At 41.0% G+C, this 20,666-nt stretch overlaps 1 protein-coding gene across 7 annotated transcripts in view; it reads right to left on the bottom strand.

Moving 5' to 3' along the window:
• The window catches only part of itgb8 (integrin, beta 8), a 109,103-nt gene extending 103,848 nt beyond the window's left edge, over positions 1 to 5,255 (bottom strand). For 6 of the 7 annotated variants that reach the window (XR_009447219.1, XM_059654583.1, XM_059654606.1 and 3 more), the window contains exons 1-3: positions 4,236 to 4,843; positions 3,919 to 4,004; positions 1,547 to 1,712 (exon numbers count right to left, since the gene is read on the bottom strand). Coding sequence is in view for 6 of the 7 variants with exons in the window: in XM_059654583.1 (XP_059510566.1) it covers positions 1,547 to 1,712; positions 3,919 to 4,004; positions 4,236 to 4,359 (376 nt within the window). In the remaining variant the exon portion in view is untranslated. Of the gene's footprint in view, positions 1 to 1,546; positions 1,713 to 3,918; positions 4,005 to 4,235; positions 4,844 to 5,087 lie in introns of those variants that run through there. The other variant, XM_059654611.1, reaches the window with a different exon arrangement.
• Positions 5,256 to 20,666: the final 15,411 nt, after the last annotated feature.

The following is a 20,666-nucleotide window of genomic DNA, read 5'->3' as shown; positions in this document are numbered from 1 at the left end:
GAGGTGGGTAAAGGGCATAGAAGGAGGTGCTCAGGCTCTAAAACTATTGAACTGGATATTATGTCCTGAAGGCTGCAGGGTCCCCTAGTGAAAGATGAGATGCTGTTCTTTCAGCTTACACTGAGAGACAGAAATGTTGGCCAAGGACACACAGTGGCATGTAGAAGTGGCAGGCAACTGAAATTTCAGGGTCATTTGTACCAACCACACATCAATATTCTGCAAAGCATCTATGTTTCATCTCCCCAGTGCACAGAAGACCACATTGTAAGCTGCAAATGCGGTGGACTAGATGGAGTGAGGACCAAGTAAATCACTGCTTCACCTGAAAGGTGTGTCTGGAACCTTGCACAGTGAGGAGAGAGGATGTGAACAGGCAAGTCTTGTACATTCTGCAAATGCATGGGAAGCTGTTACAGGGGTATGTGGAGGTATTGGGAGTGGAGGAGGAGTGGACCAATGTGTCCCAGAGGGACTATTCCCTGCGAAATGCTGACAAGGGAGGTGAGGGGAATAGATGTCAAGTGGTGACATCCTGTTGGAGGTGGTGGAAATGGTGGCTTAGGATATTTTGCTTGTGGATGCTTCAAACAAAAAAAAACACTTTTTTTGTTGTTGAAACAAATTCTCCATTTCTGCTGACCCCCCAAAATCTTTTTCACTGTCAACCCTCCATCTCAATCCAGCAGAAAATTTCTGATTTGGCTTTTCAATGATGCTGCTTAACAAATATAACAATTTGAATATATAAAGATACCTTTAAGATAGCAAAATGTCCCAGAAATATGACACTTGTCCAAGCTGCATTCACAGATTTTGGGGAGTGTGCAAATGAAATAGACAATAGACAATAGGTGCTGGAGTAGGCCATTCAGCCCTTCGAGCCAGCACCACCATTCATTATGATCATGGCTGATCATCCACAATCAGGATATTAAAAAGTTGGATATTAAAAAAAGACTGATGGGAATCCAGGGGCAGACTGAGCTGGCACTGTAATCATCTATTATACACTCAAGTACAAGATTGTATTTATGCATTTTTTCTGTGGATAAGACAAGATACTGTTTTTTTTTCCTCTCTCACTCCTTCTGTGAAAATTATCCTATTAAATTCAAAGTGATGCAAATCATAATGTTGTTTTTCTTTTTTAATTTAAAATGCAACTTTTTTTTCCTTTTACAGTCATCGTAGTTGCAACATTTACAATTAATGAATATTAGTAACAAGACAAAGCATGATTGTTTCAGTAAATACGAGTGAATGCAATATTACAAACATTGTGTAAAGGCAAAACAAAATTACTAATCCATTCCAGCATTCACCAAACTTGCTATAACATGCAATGTGTTATTCTGTAACATTATGAAATATTCTTCACATTCTTTAGAATTTCTCCTAGACATTAAAACCTTTTGGTAAGAAAAGTGAAGCTAAAAATTAAGACGTGCAAACTATAGCAACATTAGCCACAGTGTAAAACAATGTGCTCAGTCATTTTATAAATGCTGTCCACATTATGAGACAAAATACTTAAGATTCAAACCTGGTCGCAGCTGTAAAGAGACTTTTCCAGGAGTCAGCTGGGAATTTTGTGATTCTTCTTCTATTATTTTTTTGACTTCAATAAATTCAATGAAATCTGATTTGCAGCCTTTTTCAATTAGATTGGTAACCAGGTCACATCTATGCAGTGATTTATCAGAAAAATCCTGGAGTGCAAAATATTTAGATATTATATTGCAATACTACTGAAAATCTAAGATTAATGATAATTTATTGTGATATGTACATAAAATGTCTCCCTACTATTTTGTTTGCTTATTCACGAATCACTCTTCAATAACTTTAACGATTACCATCTTGAAGTGAAGCCAACAATATTTATACAGTACATTTAACACAGAGGTTGTAAAGTTTTTATAATACAAAAGGCCCTTTGGCTGGTTGTACCTCCACTGGTCATCAAACACTCATCTATTCTACTCCAAATTCCCAGCATCTGGCCTGTGGCTTTGTGTTTTCCAACTAACCTGTTCGGTGTTTTTGTGACACATCTCTGGAGTAACTGGGATTTGAACTCAGGCTCACTGGCTCAGAGATAGGAACACAATGCTACTGTGTTTCAAGTGTTCACCTAAATTGTCCCTAAATGTCTTCAGGGTTTATACAAGTGTTAAATATTAATACATCCCAAGACATTTCACAAGAGTGAAAACAAAATTTGACAACCAGCCATACAAGGAAATGCTGGGACATTTGACCCAAAGCATGATCAAAGAGGTAATGAGCATCTTTAAAGAGATGGAAAGGTTGGGCAGGGTAATTCCACAGTTTAACAATTAGGGAACTGAGGTTACAGCTGACAATCATGATGCAAAGGAAATTGAGGAAAGGCAGGAAGCCAAGAAAAGTGCAGAAGTCTCACAGGGTTATATTGCTGAAGGAAGTTAAAAAATAGGGAGCAGTATGGCCATGAAGGATTTGATAACAAGGACAACAAGGTGTAGCTGGGCTGACAGCCAGTGGTTTACAATAAATATTGTGTGACTGGTGAACATGACTTAGTGTATGTTAGGGCCAAGCAGCAGTGTAGTATGTGAGGCCAGGTTTTTAGAGGCTATAAGATGGGGCCAAGGCAGGAATGTATTGCAATAGTTAAGTCTTAGAGATAACAAAGGTATAGCTGATGAAAGTGTCAGCATGAAAGTGAAAGCACAGATGAACAAAGTGACAAATGTGAATGTTAGCAATCTTGAGGATGGAGAGGATGGAGGGAGAAACATGTTTAGATCAGAACCACATATCACTAAGGCTGTGACCTGTCTTGTTCTGCCTGGGATGGTGGCCTAGTAAGTGTTCAGTAGATAACAAAGTGTGGGGCTGGATGAACACAGCAGGCGAAGCAGCATCTTAGGAGTACAAAAGCTGATGTTTCAGGCCTATCAATGTTCAGTAGATTGGGTTTGTGGAAGTGACCAAAGATGAGGCTTTACTCTTCTTGCTATCCAAATGGAAGAACTATAACCTCTGAACACTGGAATCAGACAAGTTGTATTACAAAGCAGAGTAAATGCTGAGACCAACAGGGCTAATAGTGAGGTGAAATGTGTGTCATCAGTGTAGACAAGGTAAAGCTAATGAATTCGCTATGAAGGAATACAGGTCGCCCTATAATAGGAAAGATGTGGATGCTTTGGAGAGGGTTCAGAGGAGGTTGACCAGGATGCTGCCTGGACTGGAGGGCTTATCTTATGAAGAGAGGTTGACTGAGCTCGGTCTCTTTTCATTGGAGAAAAGGAGGAGGAGAGGGGACCTAATTGAGGTATACAAGATAATGAGAGGCATAGATAGAGTTGATAGCCAGAGACTATTTCCCAGGGCAGAAATGGCTAGCACGAGGGGTCATAGTTTTAAGCTGGTTGGAGGAAAGTATAGAGGGGATGTCAGAGGCAGGTTCTTTACGCAGAGAGTTGTGAGAGCATGGAATGCGTTGCCAGCAGCAGTTGTGGAAGCAAGGTTATTGGGGACATTTAAGAGACTGCTGGACATGTATATGGTCACAGAAATTTGACGGTGCATACATGAGGATCAATGGTCGGCACATCATCGTGGGCTGAAGGGCCTGTTCTGTGCTGTACTGTTCTATGTTCTATGTTCTAATAGCCATTTAATATTGGCCCTCAAATATGGCAGATGTGTTGTCCTCAACAAAAAATATTTCCATTTAAAGCACACACCTTATTTATTCATGAATTAATTACATCATAGTCATAAACCCTTTGGTTTTGAATCTGATTATTTTTATTATTTGGGCCATTATTTGTGTACCCTTAAGATGGAATGATTCCCCATCAGGACTATAACATGCATTGCACAAATCATGCATCAGGAACAAGACATCAACAATCAAATCACCTTTTGAAAACACCATCCACATTCAGGACCCAGGAGGAGGCATTCGCTACAACGGTTCGTTTTTTCAGCAGTGCATTTGTTCCTGGCTGGAATATTAGAAAATGTAAGCAATTAAAACGTTGGGATTCGATTCCACTTTGGGCGCCAACAATCAATCACAACCTTACGTGTTTTGATAGCTGCACGATTGAATAGAGTGTGCATCCATTCAATCTGGACGAGTAGCAGCCCTTCTGAACCACGAATCCTTTTGTTTTTGAAAAAAAAGTGTGTAAAACTGCAAGAAATTACAAACGCCACGTCAAGCAGACACTCACCACCTGTCTTGCTGGCTGCAACTGCGATGGTCAAAATGTGAACGACGCTTAAGAAGACCTTGGCCGGGAAGTGCCTGGGTTTTAGGAGTGAGCCGGTTGCGAGAATGAAGACGCGCAGCTTCATGGCGTGAGGAAGCGCACGGGCGAAGCGATTGAGAGGGGCTTCGGGCTGCGGAGAGTCGCGCACTGACCGCAGGATGAAGCATCCCAGAGCACCAGGAGCTCCCAGCACAAGCTGCCCAGGGACGGAGCTCTACTTCTCCTTCTCCTCTTCCTCCTCCTCCTCCTTATCCTTATCCTTATTCTCCTCCTCCTCCTCTCTCTCTCTCTGTCTATTGTGCACTGAGCTTTGGAAATCCCTTTATTCACCCACTCATTCACCCAGAAGCCTATCGTAAGTCGAGGGACGAAAGAAACTACTCCCCCAGCAGTTTAAACAACTCTCTTTAGTCCCTCCTAGGAGTTTCTCTGTCGGAGAACACGGAGAGAGGAAAGCTTTTTTTCTCAATAGACAGATAAGTGAATTGGGGGGGAAACAAACTGTAAAAGTTTAATAGCAGATTCAGACACCAACTCTGGCTACGTCTGAAGCCGCAGCTTCTGCAAACACGTTTTCACTCGACTTTTCAGATTGTCTGAACCTCAATTCACTGTTGCCACAGAAACGCGGAGCAGAGACCGTGCTCGACAAGGCAGTTTCCTTAAAGGTGCAAAACTCTCCTCACTCCTCAGTCAATAACATCAAATACCATGACGGTCTGTTCCATATTAGCCGCCAAATGTAGCCTGTTCAAAACAGCATCTCGAATAAGTGTTCCTTAAAATTGTTGAGAAAAAGAAATAATAATTTACCTTTAAGCACAACCATTTCTTCCAGTGTGGAGTGCCGAAAGCCAAATGTTTTATCAGCAGACTAAAGTTTTGACCTTTTTAAAAAAAAAGAAACAAATCAAAATACTATGGATACTGGAAATCTAAAATAGAAAATACTGGAGAAACTCAGCAGATCTGACTGCATCTGTGGAGAGAGAAACAGACTTGGGGTACCACTGTTCTTCGGAACTGAACTCAAACTGAGAAACTGAGTCCTGAGGAAGTTTTTGGACTCCAAACTTAATTCCGTTTCTCTCTCTCTACAGACGATGCCAAAACAGCTGAGTTTCTCCAGTATTTCCTGCTTTTATTCACTGATCTTTTAGGTAGGAAAAACAAACAAAAAGACTTATCAAATGATATGTTTCTTTGCAGTGAGTCACTGAGACTGGTTCCCAAATTAATGTGTCCAGTATTATTTTTGGAAAATAAATGCCTCAAGAAATCATTAACATCACTCGGCCCATCAAGCCAATCCACGATTATGGCCCCTTTTCCTACAAATCTGTAGTTTATCTGGAATCACCATGATCATCAAACAAACCCATTATTACTGCCGTGAACCAAAAAAGATGGAGACAAGATCCCACAAGAAAACAATTATCAGCGTGTTTCTAAGCAAGTGAAATATCAAACTGAGATAATGGGAACTGCAGATGCTGGAGAATTCCAAGATAATAGAATGTGAGGCTGGATGAACACAGCAGGCCAAGCAGCATCTCAGGAGCACAACCGCCATGAAGCTGCGCGTCTTCATTCTCGCAACCGGCTCACTCCTAAAACCCAGGCACTTCCCGGCCAAGGTCTTCTTAAGCGTCGTTCACATTTTGACCATCGCAGTTGCAGCCAGCAAGACAGGTGGTGAGTGTCTGCTTGACGTGGCGTTTGTAATTTCTTGCAGTTTTACACACTTTTTTTTCAAAAACAAAAGGATTCGTGGTTCAGAAGGGCTGCTACTCGTCCAGATTGAATGGATGCACACTCTATTCAATCGTGCAGCTATCAAAACACGTAAGGTTGTGATTGATTGTTGGCGCCCAAAGTGGAATCGAATCCCAACGTTTTAATTGCTTACATTTTCTAATATTCCAGCCAGGAACAAATGCACTGCTGAAAAAACGAACCGTTGTAGCGAATGCCTCCTCCTGGGTCCTGAATGTGGATGGTGTTTTCAAAAGGTGATTTGATTGTTGATGTCTTGTTCCTGATGCATGATTTGTGCAATGCATGTTATAGTCCTGATGGGGAATCATTCCATCTTAAGGGTACACAAATAATGGCCCAAATAATAAAAATAATCAGATTCAAAACCAAAGGGTTTATGACTATGATGTAATTAATTCATGAATAAATAAGGTGTGTGCTTTAAATGGAAATATTTTTTGTTGAGGACAACACATCTGCCACATTTGAGGGCCAATATTAAATGGCTATTAGAACATAGAACATAGAACAGTACAGCACAGAACAGGCCCTTCAGCCCACGATGATGTGCCGACCATTGATCCTCATGTATGCACCCTCAAATTTCTGTGACCATATGCATGTCGGTGCTCCTGAGATGCTGCTTGGCCTGCTGTGTTCATCCAGCCTCACATTCTATTATCTTGAAATATCAAACTGAATCCAGTCCTGGGAAGTGAAGAGAGGGAAATGGAGTGCATTGCTGCAGGAAAGGCATTTAGGTAATTGTGATTCTAATATAGTAAGGTTTGGAGTAGGAGAAAGGAGATTCACATGTTACGGAGTCTAATTGCAGGAGGTTTAATTTCAAGTGTTAAAGAAATGGATCTGGCCCAGTTGTATTATAATTGTAGGTTGGTAGGTGAAAAGGGTATAGCAGAAAAGTGATCTTACTGGACTTGGGGTCAAGAACTTAGAACATTACAGCGCAGTACAGGCCCTTTGGCCCTCAATGTTGCGCCGACCTGTGAAACCAATCTGAAGCCCATCTAACCTACACTATTCCATTATCATCCATATGTTTATCCAATGACTGTTTAAATGCCCTTAAAGTTGGTGAGTCTACTGCTGTTGCAAACAGGGCATTCCACCCCCTTACTACTTACTCAGTAAAGAGCCCACCTCTGACATCTGTCCTATATCTGCCACCCTCCAGTTTAAAGCTATGTCCCTTCGTGCTAGCCATCACCATCCGAGGAAAAAGGCTCTCACTGTCCACGCTATCTAATCCTCTAACCTTGTATGTCTCTATTCAGTCACCTCTTAACCTTCTTCTCTCTAACAAAAACAGCCTCAAGTCCCTCAGCCTTTCCTCATAAGACCTTCCCTCCATACCAAGCAACATCCTGGTAAATCTCCTCTGCACCCTTTCCAATGCTTCCACATCCTTCCTATAATGCAGCGACCAGTACTCCAAGTGTGGCCATGCCAGAGTTTTGTACAGCTGCAACATGACCTCATGGCTCCGAAACTCAATCCCTCTACCAATAAAACCTAACACACTGTATGCCTTCTTAACAACCCTATCAACCTGGGTGGCAACTTTCAGGGATCTATGCACATGGACACCGAGATCTCTCTGCTCATTCACACTACCAAGAATCTTACCATTAGCCCAGTACTCTGCATTCTTGTTACTCCTTCCAAAGTGAATCACCTCACACTTTTCTGCATTAAACTCCCTTTGCCACCTCTCAGCCCAGCTCTGCAGCTTATCTAGGTCCCTCCGTAACCTGCAACATCCTTGGCACACTATCCACAACTCCACCGAATTTAGTGCCATCCACAAATTTACTAACCCATCCTTCTACGCCCTCATCCAGGTCATTTATAAAAATGACAACGAGCAGTGGCCCCAAAACAGATCCTTACAGTACACTACTTGTAACTGAACTCCAGGATGAATATTTCCCAAAAACCACCACCCTCTGTCTTCTTACAGCTAGCCAATTTCTGATCCAAACTGCTAAATCACCCTCAATCCCATGCCTCCATATTTTCTGCAATAGCCTACCATGGGGAACCTTATCAAACGCTTTACTGAAGTCCATATACAACACATCAACTGCTTTAATCTCATCCACCTGTTTGGTCAGCTTCTCAAAGAACTCAATGAGGTTTTTGAGGCATGACCTACCCTTCACAAAATCGTGTTGACTATCCCTAATCAAATTATTCTTTTCTAGATGATTATAAATCCTACCTCTTATAATCCTATCCAACACTTTACCCACAACAAAAGTAAGGCTCACTGGTCATTAATTAACAGAGTTGTCTACTCGCCTTCTTGAATAAGGGACAACATTTGCTATCCTCCAGTCTTCTAGCACTGTTCCTGTAGACAATGGTGACATAAAGATCAAAGCCAAAGGCTCTGCAATCTCCTCCTGAACTTCCCAGAGAATCCTAGGATAATTGGCATCTGGCCCAGGGAACTTATCTATTTTCACACTTTCCAGAATTGCTAACACGTCCTCCTTAAGAACCTCAATCCCATCTAGTCTAATAGCCTGAATTTCAGTATTCTCCTCGACAACATTGTCTTTTTCCTCTATGAATACTGATGTAAAATATTCATTTAGTGCCTCTCCTAATGCTTCGGAATCCACGTACAACTTCCCACTAGTGTCCTTGACTGACCCTAATCTTACTCTAGTCATTCTTCTATTCCTGACATACCTATAGAAAGCTTTAGGGTTTTCCTTGATCCTACCTGCTAAAGACTTCTCATGTCCCCTCCTGGCTGTTCTTAGCTCTCTCTTTAGATCCTTCCTGGCTAACCTGCAACTCTCAAGCGCCCTAACTGAGCCTTCACACCTCATCTTTACATAAGCCTCCTTCTTCCTCTTGACAAGAGATTCAACTTCTTTAGTAAACCACAGATCCCTCGCTCAACTACTTCCTCCCTGCCTGACAGGTACATACATATCAAGGACACGCAGTAACTGTCCCTTGAATAAGCTCCACATTTCAATTGTGCCCAGCCCCTGCAATTTCCTTCCCCATCCTGTGCATCCTGAATCTTGCCTAATTGCATGATAATTGCTTCTCCCCCAGCTACGGCTGGTGATTTAAAATAAACAAATCAGTATGGAACTACAAGTTAGCCCAGGTAACAGAAAAATGAAATTACCAGATTGTTGTAAAACAGCATTTGGTTCAATAATGTCCATTAGAGAAGGAAATATACTGTCCTTACCAAGTCTGGCCTACTTACAACTTAAGCTTCCAGTGTATGACTCTTAAACGTGCTCTGAAATGGCCAAGAAAGCCATTCAGTTGTCATTAAAAAAAACAGCTCACCACCACTTTTTTAAGGGAAATTGGAATAGACAATAAATGTTTACCTTGCCAGTGGCGACCACATCCCATTGATGAATTTAAAACAAAGCAACATATAGGCAATGGGAACTTTCAGTGTTTCAGTGCAGAGAACATATATTTCACAAGGAGAAACAACAGGGCATCCAAAGCTACGAGTTCTATGGATGGCTAAAAATACAAAGTATTGCCAAAAAAAGAGAAATTTTCTTGAAGCTTTTTATCTTGTGCTCATCAGACTGACAATCATTATTCTCACTTACACTATGAAATATTGCTGTTCTTCATATCAGTCTGCTTGCCAAAGCCCTGATGATTGTGCAACAAAAAGCTTCAGCAATGTCTGTTTTTCTGGAATATTTAATTTCGGTACTATCAGATAATCAAGATACAAAAAAAATGAAAAAGGCATTGGATAAACATGAATCTAAGAACACAGTGCAGAAAGGAAAGAGAACTGGAATTGAAATAAGAGGTGTGAGGAGAGTACATGAGAATAAATTAATGGATGACCGTATTAAAAATCATCTAAGTATATAAATAGTCAAAAGTGATTTGGGAAAGAGTATGGACATAAACAGAGATTGTCTCTTGAAGGCCGAGGTCCTACTGAGATATTAAATGAGTGCTTGAAATTATACCACCGACATCAAATAAATGAAGAAAGTAGCAAATAAATTGGATAAATAAAAGGGAGTTGCTTAAAATGTTGACAGTAATCAATGTAGAACAGTCACCCAGTTCAGTTAGAATGCATCCTAGTTTGGTAAGGGAATTAAGCATGGAAATCATGAAAGGCTTAGCCATAGTCTTATGGGAGTGGTGGCTGAGGAATGGAAGAATTGAAGACTATATACGTTTTTTAAATAGGGAGATCAGCGTAAAGTCAGTGATGGGGAAACTTAGAGATACTAATATCTTTGCTAAATATTAGTATATGAAACATCACACTACCAATGAAAAATGATCAAAAGGCCATAATAGTATCTGCCTGACTTTTCCTTGGTTTAAATTAATGATATCAGAATATATCACAGTCAGAAAATATATCCCAAATATGCTACGCATGCATTCACCATTAATCTATGAAATGTTTATAGTGATAATTACTGAAAGAAATCTCCAAAATACATTTTAATCTGATAAGCATTTGATAAATTAGTATTGGAAAACATCCAAGCTCACTTTGCAGAACCTGCTGAGATGATTTCCTATTTTCCATCGCCTCATAAAAAATGTAATCACTTACTATCAGCTCAGTTGAATTTACATTATTATTCTGACTCATTTGTCAAAAGATAGGATAGGATTCGTATCATTTGAGCTGAATTCAGTGCTTTTTTTCTGAAGAAGGGTCCTGACCTGAAACGTCAACTTTCCTGTTCCTGTGATGCTGCCTGGCCTGCTGTGTCCCTCCAGCTCCACACTTTGTTATCTTTTGTTTAAGGCTGCAAGATTTATTTGCCCTTAGTTACGTAAAGAGTAATTGGTTGATATGGTACAAAGAAAATGCACAGTCTGAAATTGGTTGTAACAGATGACTGTGAAATAAGTTTCGTTTGAATGTGGTCAGTCCATCATAATGTTGACAAAAAGAGAATACACCTTGATAGGAGTATTTACAATGCTGCATTATTAACAGTAAATAGCAGTGAGGACAGATATTTTAAGATCTAATTCTTGGCTTCTTCAGAGACTGTTTCTGAGTGTAAGTATTAAATCATGAAATGTAATTAAAACTGGTTTTGGATAATACCAGACTGTAGAAATGGCCTTTCAAGTGTTCTTGCTTTTATTGATTGTACAGTGCTACCTGAGATTATCTAAAATCTGCTTAATCTCTTTTAGGTATGCCCTGTTTATTTTAAAATAACCACTGTTCACCATAAAGGATCACAAAATCTGGTTTCTATTTATACAGATAAATAATGGTTTTTATCTTGAGATGGTCAATTCTCCTAAAGTTATAATGATGCAAGAATGTTGGGGTCTAGGCCCAAAACGTCAGCTTTTGTGCTCTTAAGACGCTGCTTGGCCTGCTGTTTTCATCAAGCTCCACACTTTGTTATCTCAGATTCTCTAGCATGTGCAGTTTCTATTATCTCGAACGATGCAACAATGTTTAGATGACTGGCTAAGAATTATGAAACTATTATAAATAAAGAATAAACTAGCATCTGAAACAATTGCTACAAATTCATCAATAGTCTAATCAAAAGATGGAAATAATTCATTATCACCAGTGTTTCACATAATTGCTGAGTTGAATTTTCTCCTTGATGAGTACCAAACAAAAGTTGAAAGTGCTGATGAAAAATGTATCTCCTAATTAATAATGAATGTTGATTCAGACTTTTAACATACATGTACATCACACATCACCATTGATCTCAGACTCATTCAGAGCTGGGTCATTTTAAATAGAAATACATTGGATTACTGATTGTGTAATTGAAAATGGGTTTTCATTTTATTGTATGCTGGTACAGGCTGCAAAACATTTACATATATGCGAGCTAATTCTTATAACAGTTAGTGGAGTTTTACAATACATAACAGTAATATCGTATCAGTGAAAATACGCAGAATAATTAGCACCTGAAAAGTATGAAATTATGTTGTACCCACAAACTATTGTCATAAATGATGAGAGCAAATTTCAAGGTGTTCATAGATATTGATTGAATTCTGACATTCGAGAACAGCATCAGGCTTCATGAAATCTGACTACTTTGCGTAACTGATATTTTCAGATTCACTGGTTAATCAAGGTAGATACGTGTTTGATCAGCAGGGGAATGAATGTTATGAGGAAAGTGGATGTGAGGTGTGTCAGGTCAGCTGTGATCCTAGTGAATGGTGGAGCAGACTCAAGGGGCCGAACAGTCTACTCCTGTTCCTATTTCTTACGGTCTAATGTTTGGTAAGACTATAAAGACTTATAAAATAAAAAAAATCAATGGAACTGTGATGCAGATGAGCCATGATGTAATCAACTGGTGGAACTGGCTCAATGGACTGAAAACTAAATTTCTGCTCCAATGTTTCTGCTTCATAAAGCTAAATTTCTCAAATTCTTAGCGTTACAGTTCATCTGTGGGAGCATAATCAGAAATTGAGGAATAGATGGTTTAATGAACATTATGAACATAATTTTCTTATTATATGGGCACTTGGTGGCAAAGATTTAAATTAGGAGTGTGAATTTGTAAAATACATCCTGTAAATTACAAATTATATTATTAGCTACTACTGTTTAGAAAATTGCTTATTGTCTAGTGCCATATTCGTCACAAATGAATATAAATCAACTTTGTGATTTCTAGTAATATTACCTGTGAATTATTTACTACCGGTTACAGATAAATTCTATTGCATGCTCGTTAGTTTTACACAAGTATGTATCATGGATGCATGGATGTTTACAACACAGAAGGGAGTCTTTTAGCCCATCTTTTAGCCCACAGCTCTGGATATTATGGCAATGCAAGCGAATATCAAAATGTGCTGAAAAGATACAAGAGTTTCTGACTCAACCACCCTTTCAGGTAGGGTGTTCCAAACTTCCACTATCCTCTTAGCCTTCTACCTCTTACCTTAAAATCTATCCTGTCTGGTTATTGATCTCTGTAATAATGGCAAAAGTGCCTACCTATCCACTCCATTTATTCCCCACATAATATTATATAATTCTATCATGTCATCTCTCAACCTTAATGATAAGGAAAATAGCCTACCCAATTTTTCCCAATAGCTCAGACCCTTCGACCTACAGCATCCTGCTAAATCTCCTCTGTCTCCTTTCTAGTGCAGTGACATCCTTCCCATTATGTGGTGACTAGAACTGCACATAGTATGTCAATTGTGGCCTCATCAGCTCTTATATACCATTGCTCAGCTGATAAATGCATGTATCCAAAATGCTACTTAACCACGTTAACTCCCTACCCTTCTACCTTCAGAGATCCTTTCTAGGGTCCTGCTATTCGTAGTGTAATCCCTTCACTTGTTAGCCTCTCCAAGTGTGTTACCTCACAAATTTACCAGGTTGAATTCTATTTACCATATGCCCAGTTGGCCAGTCCATTGATATTGTGATGTAGTTTCTAGCTATCGTCTTCACCATTTTCTACTCTACTAATTTTTGTGTCATCCATGTTTGCCTTGTATTCCATGGGGTCAAACTTTCTTGACCAGTCTGCAATGTGGGACCCTTTCAAATACCTTGCTGCAATCCATGTAGATTACATGAAGTGCGTTACCCTCATCATTACTCTTGGAGATGAACATACGAACAAGTAACAACAGGAGGCCATTCAGCCCTTAAACCTTCCACTCTTCAATAACATCATGTCTGCTCTGCGTTTAATCACACACGCAATAATTTTTCATGCCCTTGGTAATCAATAATCTGCCTTAAAATAATTAAAGATTCTGCATTCACTACCTTTTGAGGAAGAGAATTTCAAAGACTCACAATCATATGAAAGAAAAAAAAACTCCTCTTCAAAAGTTCAATCAAATTTTTCCAGCACGCTTTTCCATGAACAAATCCATGCTGACTATCCTTGACTAATCCCTGTCTCTCCAAGTGCAAATATACATTGCTACTCAGGATTCTTTCTTAATTATTTACCCACCACCAAGGTTAGGCTGACTTGCCTCTAAATTCCAGATCTATCCCTTTTTCCCATTTTTGATGATGGAAGGATGTTTACAGTACTCCAGTTCTACCACCTATGCAACACCTTATGTACTGGATAATAAAAAAGATTCCTGTCATGTTGATGTGATATCTACCAGATGTCAATACTTATTTTTCACTTAAGTAAGAATATGCTTGAATTATACAGCACCTGTCTGACCCTCAGGGTGTCTAAAAGTGTTTTACTGTACCAGTTGAGGTATTTTGCAAGAAATATGTAATTACATAACTGACCATTGACACTACTCTTTGTTGGTAATAAAATGTGAGGCTGGATGAACACAGCAGGCCCAGCAGCATCTCAGGAGCACAAAAGCTGATGTTTCGGGCCTAGACCCTTCATCAGAGAGGGGGATGGGGTGAGGGTTCTGGAATAAATAGGGAGAGAGGGGGAGGCGGACCGAAGATGGAGAGAAAAGAAGATAGGTGGAGAGGAGAGTATAGGTGGGGAGGTAGGGAGGGGATAGGTCAGTCCAGGGAAGACGGACAGGTTAAGGAGGTGGGATGAGGTTAGTAGGTAGGAGATGGAGGTGTGGCTTGGGAGGAATTGGGAATAGGGGACGGAATTGGGAATAGGGGATGAAATTCCATCCCCTGTTCCCAATTCCTCCGCCTCCGCCGCATCTGCTCCCACGATGAGGCATTCCACTCCCGCACATCCCAGATGTCCAAGTTCTTCAAGGACCGCAACTTTCCCCCCACAGTGGTCGAGAACGCCCTTGACCGCGTCTCCCGCATTTCCCGCCACACATCCCTCACACCCCGCCCCTGCCACAACCGCCCAAAGAGGATCCCCCTCGTTCTCACACACCACCCCACCAACCTCTGGATACAATGCATCATCCTCCAACACTTCCGCCATCTACAATCCGACCCCACCACCCAAGACATTTTTCCATCCCCACCCTTGTCTGCTTTCCGGAGAAACCACTGTCTCCGTGACTCCCTTGTTCGCTCCCCACTGCCTTCCAACCCCACCACACCCGGCACCTTCCCCTGCAACCACAGGAAATGTGATACTTGCCCCCACACCTCCTCCCTCACCCCAATCCCAGGCCCCAAGATGACTTTCCATATTAAGCAGAGGTTCAGCTGCACATCTGCCAATGTGGTATACTGCATCCATTGTACCCAGTGTGGCTTCCTCTACATTGGGGAAACCAAGCCCAGGCTTGGGGACCGCTTTGCAGAACATCTCCGCTCGGTTCGCAATAAACAACTGCACCTCCCAGTCGCGAACCATTTTAACTGCCCCTCCCATTCTTTAGACGACATGTCCATCATGGGCCTCCTGTTTTGCCACAATGATGCCACCTGAAGGTTGCAGGAACAGCAACTCATATTCCACTTGGGAACCCTGCAGCCCAATGGTATCAATGTGGACTTCACAAGCTTCAAAATCTCCCCTTACCCCACCGCATCCCAAAACCAGCCCAGCTCGTCCCCTCCCTCCACTGCACCACACAACCAGCCCAGCTCTTCCCCTCCACCCACTGCATCCCAAAACCAGCCCAGCCTGTCTCTGCCTCCCTAACCTGTTCTTCCTCTCACCCATCCCTTCCTCCCACCCCAAGCCGCACCTCCATCTCCTACCTACTAACCTCATCCCACTTCCTTGACCTGTCCGTCTTCCCTGGACTGACCTATCCACTCCCTACCTCCCCACCTATACTCTCCTCTCCACCTATCTTCTTTTCTCTCCATCTTCAGTCAGCCTCCCCCTCTCTCCCTATTTATTCCAGAACCCTCACCCCATCCCCCTCTCTGATGAAGGGTCTAGGCTCGAAACGTCAGCTTTTGTGCTCCTGAGATGCTGCTGGGCCTGCTGTGTTCATCCAGCCTCACATTTTATTATCTTGGATTCTCCAGCATCTGCAGTTCCCATTATCACTGATACAATCTTTGTTGGTAATGTTGCTTCGTGAATTTCTATGAGACAAGTAACCAAGAAGAATTTCCCAATTTTCTTCAAATAGTAGGATGGAATCTTTTATGTCCACGAAAGAGTGCAGGTAATTTCATGCCTCATCCAAAAGGTAATATTTCCTGAAAGTGTTCTGCAGGTGTCCTTTTAAGAGTTAAAGTTCCCGAATAATAAAAACCCAAAATAAATTTTATGAAAGCACAAATAAGAAAGGGAAAAAAATTAAATATATGCAACAGTAACAAGAAAGAACAAAGATTTTACAAAGCACTGATCAATGCTTCAACGTTCACAACAGATGAGGATGGAGAAACAACACATTTATGTATGATGAATCTTTTTAAAATTCTTTTACTGGATGTGGGTATCACTAGCTAGGCCAGTGGGAATAAAGACAAAAAAGAAAAATTGAAACTCTAAGTATTATTGGAGAAATCACAGGCAAATGTCACAACTTCAATAAAATTACAAATTTTATATAATTAATAACAAATTGCATACTCAAGTATGAGTACGTAATTACAATAATGGGAGATGACCCACCTTGACAGAAAAGCTTTTCTGGAAACTTAGTAAAGGCAATTATCAGGAGGAATCAGTTTCTGAGTTGGTCATCCAAGAGCAAAAATAACTTGGGTTGATTCTAGCAGGGATGTTTCTGTCAGGCGAAGCAGTTACAAAGAACACTTTTCAGAACACTTTGTGAGCATTGCTGCTTTTGAGGCTGCGTAATAAATAAACCTGTCCTTGTATCTACGGTTGTATAAAGACTTTAGCTGCTGCAGCAACCTTACTGTGCAGTCATGGAGCAGCACTTCACTGACCACAAAGAGCACATTTTGGCAAAAGTAAGTCATTCTACAAAACAACACCAGAAGACTCAAATGAAGAAGACAAACAACTTATCCAATAAGTCAGAACCATTTATGATGACTATGTAGAGAAGTTTTTTAATATCAATGTATAATAAATAATATCTATTGAATTGAAGTCTAAGCCTGAAGACAATTCTTGACCTTGCCTACTGTTGAACCAGTCTCTCTTAAACACCAAACCACACAATAAAAAAACCAACAATAAATCTACTGCATGCCAGAGTGAGTCATTTGGAACATGTCTGCAAAGTTAACCGTGCTTTACATTATCTGAGTGAATCGGCAAAGTCACAGATAATAAAAAGCAGCCTCAGCAATGCTGCAATATTTCATGGATGAACGCAAAGGAAAAGAAAAAGAATTCCATGGTTATCATAAATCAGAATCTTGACCAAGCTGGATGCGAGTGTGGCTACTGGAATGATACACAAATACAAGAAAACATTTTAAATGACCTCAGCTCCGGAAACTGTCCAATAAATGTCTCAATTATACTAAACAAAATTGAAGTAACTGTTGGAATGTCCTGATTTCCAGGATTTGCAAGAAAACCAATTCAAATTTTACCAAAGGGTGGGAAAAGTCTGATAACCCGCAATCACCACTTACTGTATTAATCGTGGATAATGACATTTCATTATCACTACTTGTATTCTCTCAACTCATATTCCTCTACTTGCTGCCAGGCCTTCTTTCTACTGTTCTTGGAAAGCCACTGAGCTTCCCAATTCCCTTTCCAAGTCCTAACTCTCTCGACTTTGGCCCTCAATTGACCACACTTTTCTGCAGTGTTTGACCTAGTTAGCTATATCTACACCCTGCCCTGCATCTGCAATGTCCTAGAACCCATTAAAACATGTTCTCTCTACACAGCTCCATGCACTCATGTTTGATTCCAGCCTTGGGAAGTTGTTTGTGTGGATTTTGCATGCTCTCTCCATTTCAGTTGGTTGCTTTGGTTTTCTTCCACAGTCTAAAGAGGTGCAAGTAAGGTGGATTGGCCATGGTAAATTGTCCATGGTGACTAGGGATGTGCAGGCTAGGTGGATTACCATGATAAACGTGAGGTTAAGGGGTTAGGGTAAGGAACTGGCTCTGGATTGGATGCTATTCGAAGGGTTGATGCAGACTTGATGGGTTGAATGGCCTCTTGTCACACTGTATGGATTTTATGATTTCTCACATTTCTCTCAATATAGGTCCCATTGTCACCAAGTCAAAGTAGAAAAGATAGCCATTCTCCAACAGATCTGATTGGACCATGTCATGCAATGCCTTCTGTCTACTTTTCAGAAACTGCTCAGTAGTACAGCGTCATCCTAGAATTGAAAACTAGCCCCTAGGTTCTTTTCCTCAATTACAAAGCTTTTTTTTTAATCACTGTGCCCTGTTCCCTCCAGCCCCATCTCCAACTTTGGGTATGATCAGCCCATAATCTCCTCTTCCACGGAAGTTATGGTTATTTGGTCATCTGTGTCTGCCATTTCCTTTTCTTCCACTAATTCACTGAACTAAACTCTAACGTTTCACTTGCACAAGACCTAAACCCACAATGTTTTCTTGTTTCTCCCTATCTCTCCATACATCCTACCCAAACTTATTGTGTTCATTGAATCCTCCTGCACCCCCAACATGATTAAAATGATTGCATTGCAGGCAAATAAAAGAAATTTCAGAGATGAAAGGCTTGTCTTAGGAAGAGAGATGAAGCTGTTTCGGATTGGATCCTCTAGAGTTTAGAAGGATGAGAGCAGATTTAATTGAGCCTAGAAGATGCAAGATGAGATTGATAAAGTAGGTATAGAACAGATGTTTCACCTTGTGGGAAATCTAGAATGAGAGGTCATAATTTTAGTTGAAGGTGTGGCAGATTTAAAACAATGATGAAGAGATTTACTTCTCTCAAATGCTTGTGAATCTGTGGAATTCACTGTTGCAGAATGCAGTGGACATTGGGTCACTGAAGAAATTTAAGGAGAAGGTAGACAGATTTTTAATTAGTAATGGGTTAAAGGGTTATGGGGAGTGAGCAGGGTGGTGGAGCTGAGTCTACAATGAGATCATCCATGATCATAGTAAATTCCCGAACAGGCTTGAGTGACTGAATTACCCACCCCTGCTCCTAGTTCTTATGAAACTAAACTGCTGACCACACAACATCCCTTCCTGGCTCTGATTTTATTCATATTGTTGATGATTCTCTTGCCTCAGGTAAGATTCTCTCTTTCAAAGCTGCCATCATTACCCATTTCTAGAAAAAAAACTCTTGTAAAATGACACTTCTATCCTCGGACACTATTGAAATATCTCCAATTTCTCTTTACTTTCCAAATTCTCGTGTGTTTGGTTGATTCCCAAATCTGTACCAATTTTACCAAGAATTTTATGTCTGAAGGCTCCAAACAGGATTCTGCCTCTGCTGCAGCATGGAAGTAAGGTTCAGACAATGGTGTATGTGGCAGTGTCAAAGTTAAATTCCCCTTACCCTTTACAACCTTCCTGCAGCCTTTAACATGATTGATTACAAAATCCTTCTCAAATGCCTATCTAGTGTCACCCAGCTAGGTGGGATTGCACTTGTCTGGTTCCATTCTTATTGACCCAAACATAGCCAGAAAATCAACCCTGGTGGAGTCTCTTCTTGCTCCCACACCAGTACAACTGGTGACCCCAAAGGATGCCCTGTCCTATTCTTCAAATTTATCATGATGCTCCTCAGCAATATCATCCAAAATAACAACACCATTTTTTTTTAGTCATTTTGTGGGATGTGGGCTTCGCTGGCTGGCAAGCATTTCTTGCCCATCCCTAGTTGCCCTTGAGAAGATGGTGGTGAGCTGCCTTTCTGAACCGGCTGCAGTCCTCCTGCCGTGGGTTGACCCACGATGTTATTAGAGAAGGAATTCCAGGATTTTGACTCACAACAGTGAAGGAACAGTGATGTATTTCCAAGTCAGGATGGTGAGTGACTTGGAGGGGAACTTGGAGGTGGCGGTGTTCCCAGATGTGTACTGCCCTTGTCCTTCTAGATAGAAATGGTTGTGGGTTTGGAAACTGCTGTCTGAAGATCTTTGGTGAATTTCTGCAGTGCATCTGATAGATAGTACACACTGCTGCAACTGTGTATTGGTGGTGGAGGGAGTGGATGCTTATGGATGTAGTGCCAATCAAGCGGGCTGCTTTGTCCTGGATGGTGTCAAGCTTCCTGAGTGTTGTTGGGGCTACATTTATCCAGGCAAATGGGGAGTATTCCATCACACTCCTGACTTATGCCTTGTAGATGGTGGACAGGCTTTCAGGAGTTAGGAGATGAGTCACTTGCCACAGTATTCCCAGCTTCCGGCCTGCTCTTGTAGCCACTCTGTTAATGTGGTGAGTCCAGTTGAGTTTCTGGTCAATGGTAACCCCCCAGGATGTTGATAGTGGGGGTTCTGTGATGGTAACACCATTGAATTTCGAGGGACAGTGGTTAGATTGTCTCTTATTGGTGATCGTCATAGCCTGGCATTTGTGTGGTGCGAATGTCACTCGCCACTTGACAGCCCATGCCTGGATATTGTCCAGATTTTGTTGTATGTGAACATAGACTGCTTCAGTATCTGAGGATGCATGAATGGTGCTGAACATTGTGCAATCATCAGTGAACATCCCCACATCCGACTTTACGATGAAGGGAAGGCCATTGATGAAGCAGCAGAAGATTGGGCCTAAGACACCACCCTGAGGAACTCCTGCAGGAATGTCCTGGATCTGACATGATTGACCTCCCA

Source organism: Stegostoma tigrinum, chromosome 2, assembly GCF_030684315.1.
Source record: "Stegostoma tigrinum isolate sSteTig4 chromosome 2, sSteTig4.hap1, whole genome shotgun sequence".
Taxonomy (NCBI): domain Eukaryota; kingdom Metazoa; phylum Chordata; class Chondrichthyes; order Orectolobiformes; family Stegostomatidae; genus Stegostoma; species Stegostoma tigrinum.
This window is presented reverse-complemented; position numbering and strand designations above follow the sequence as displayed.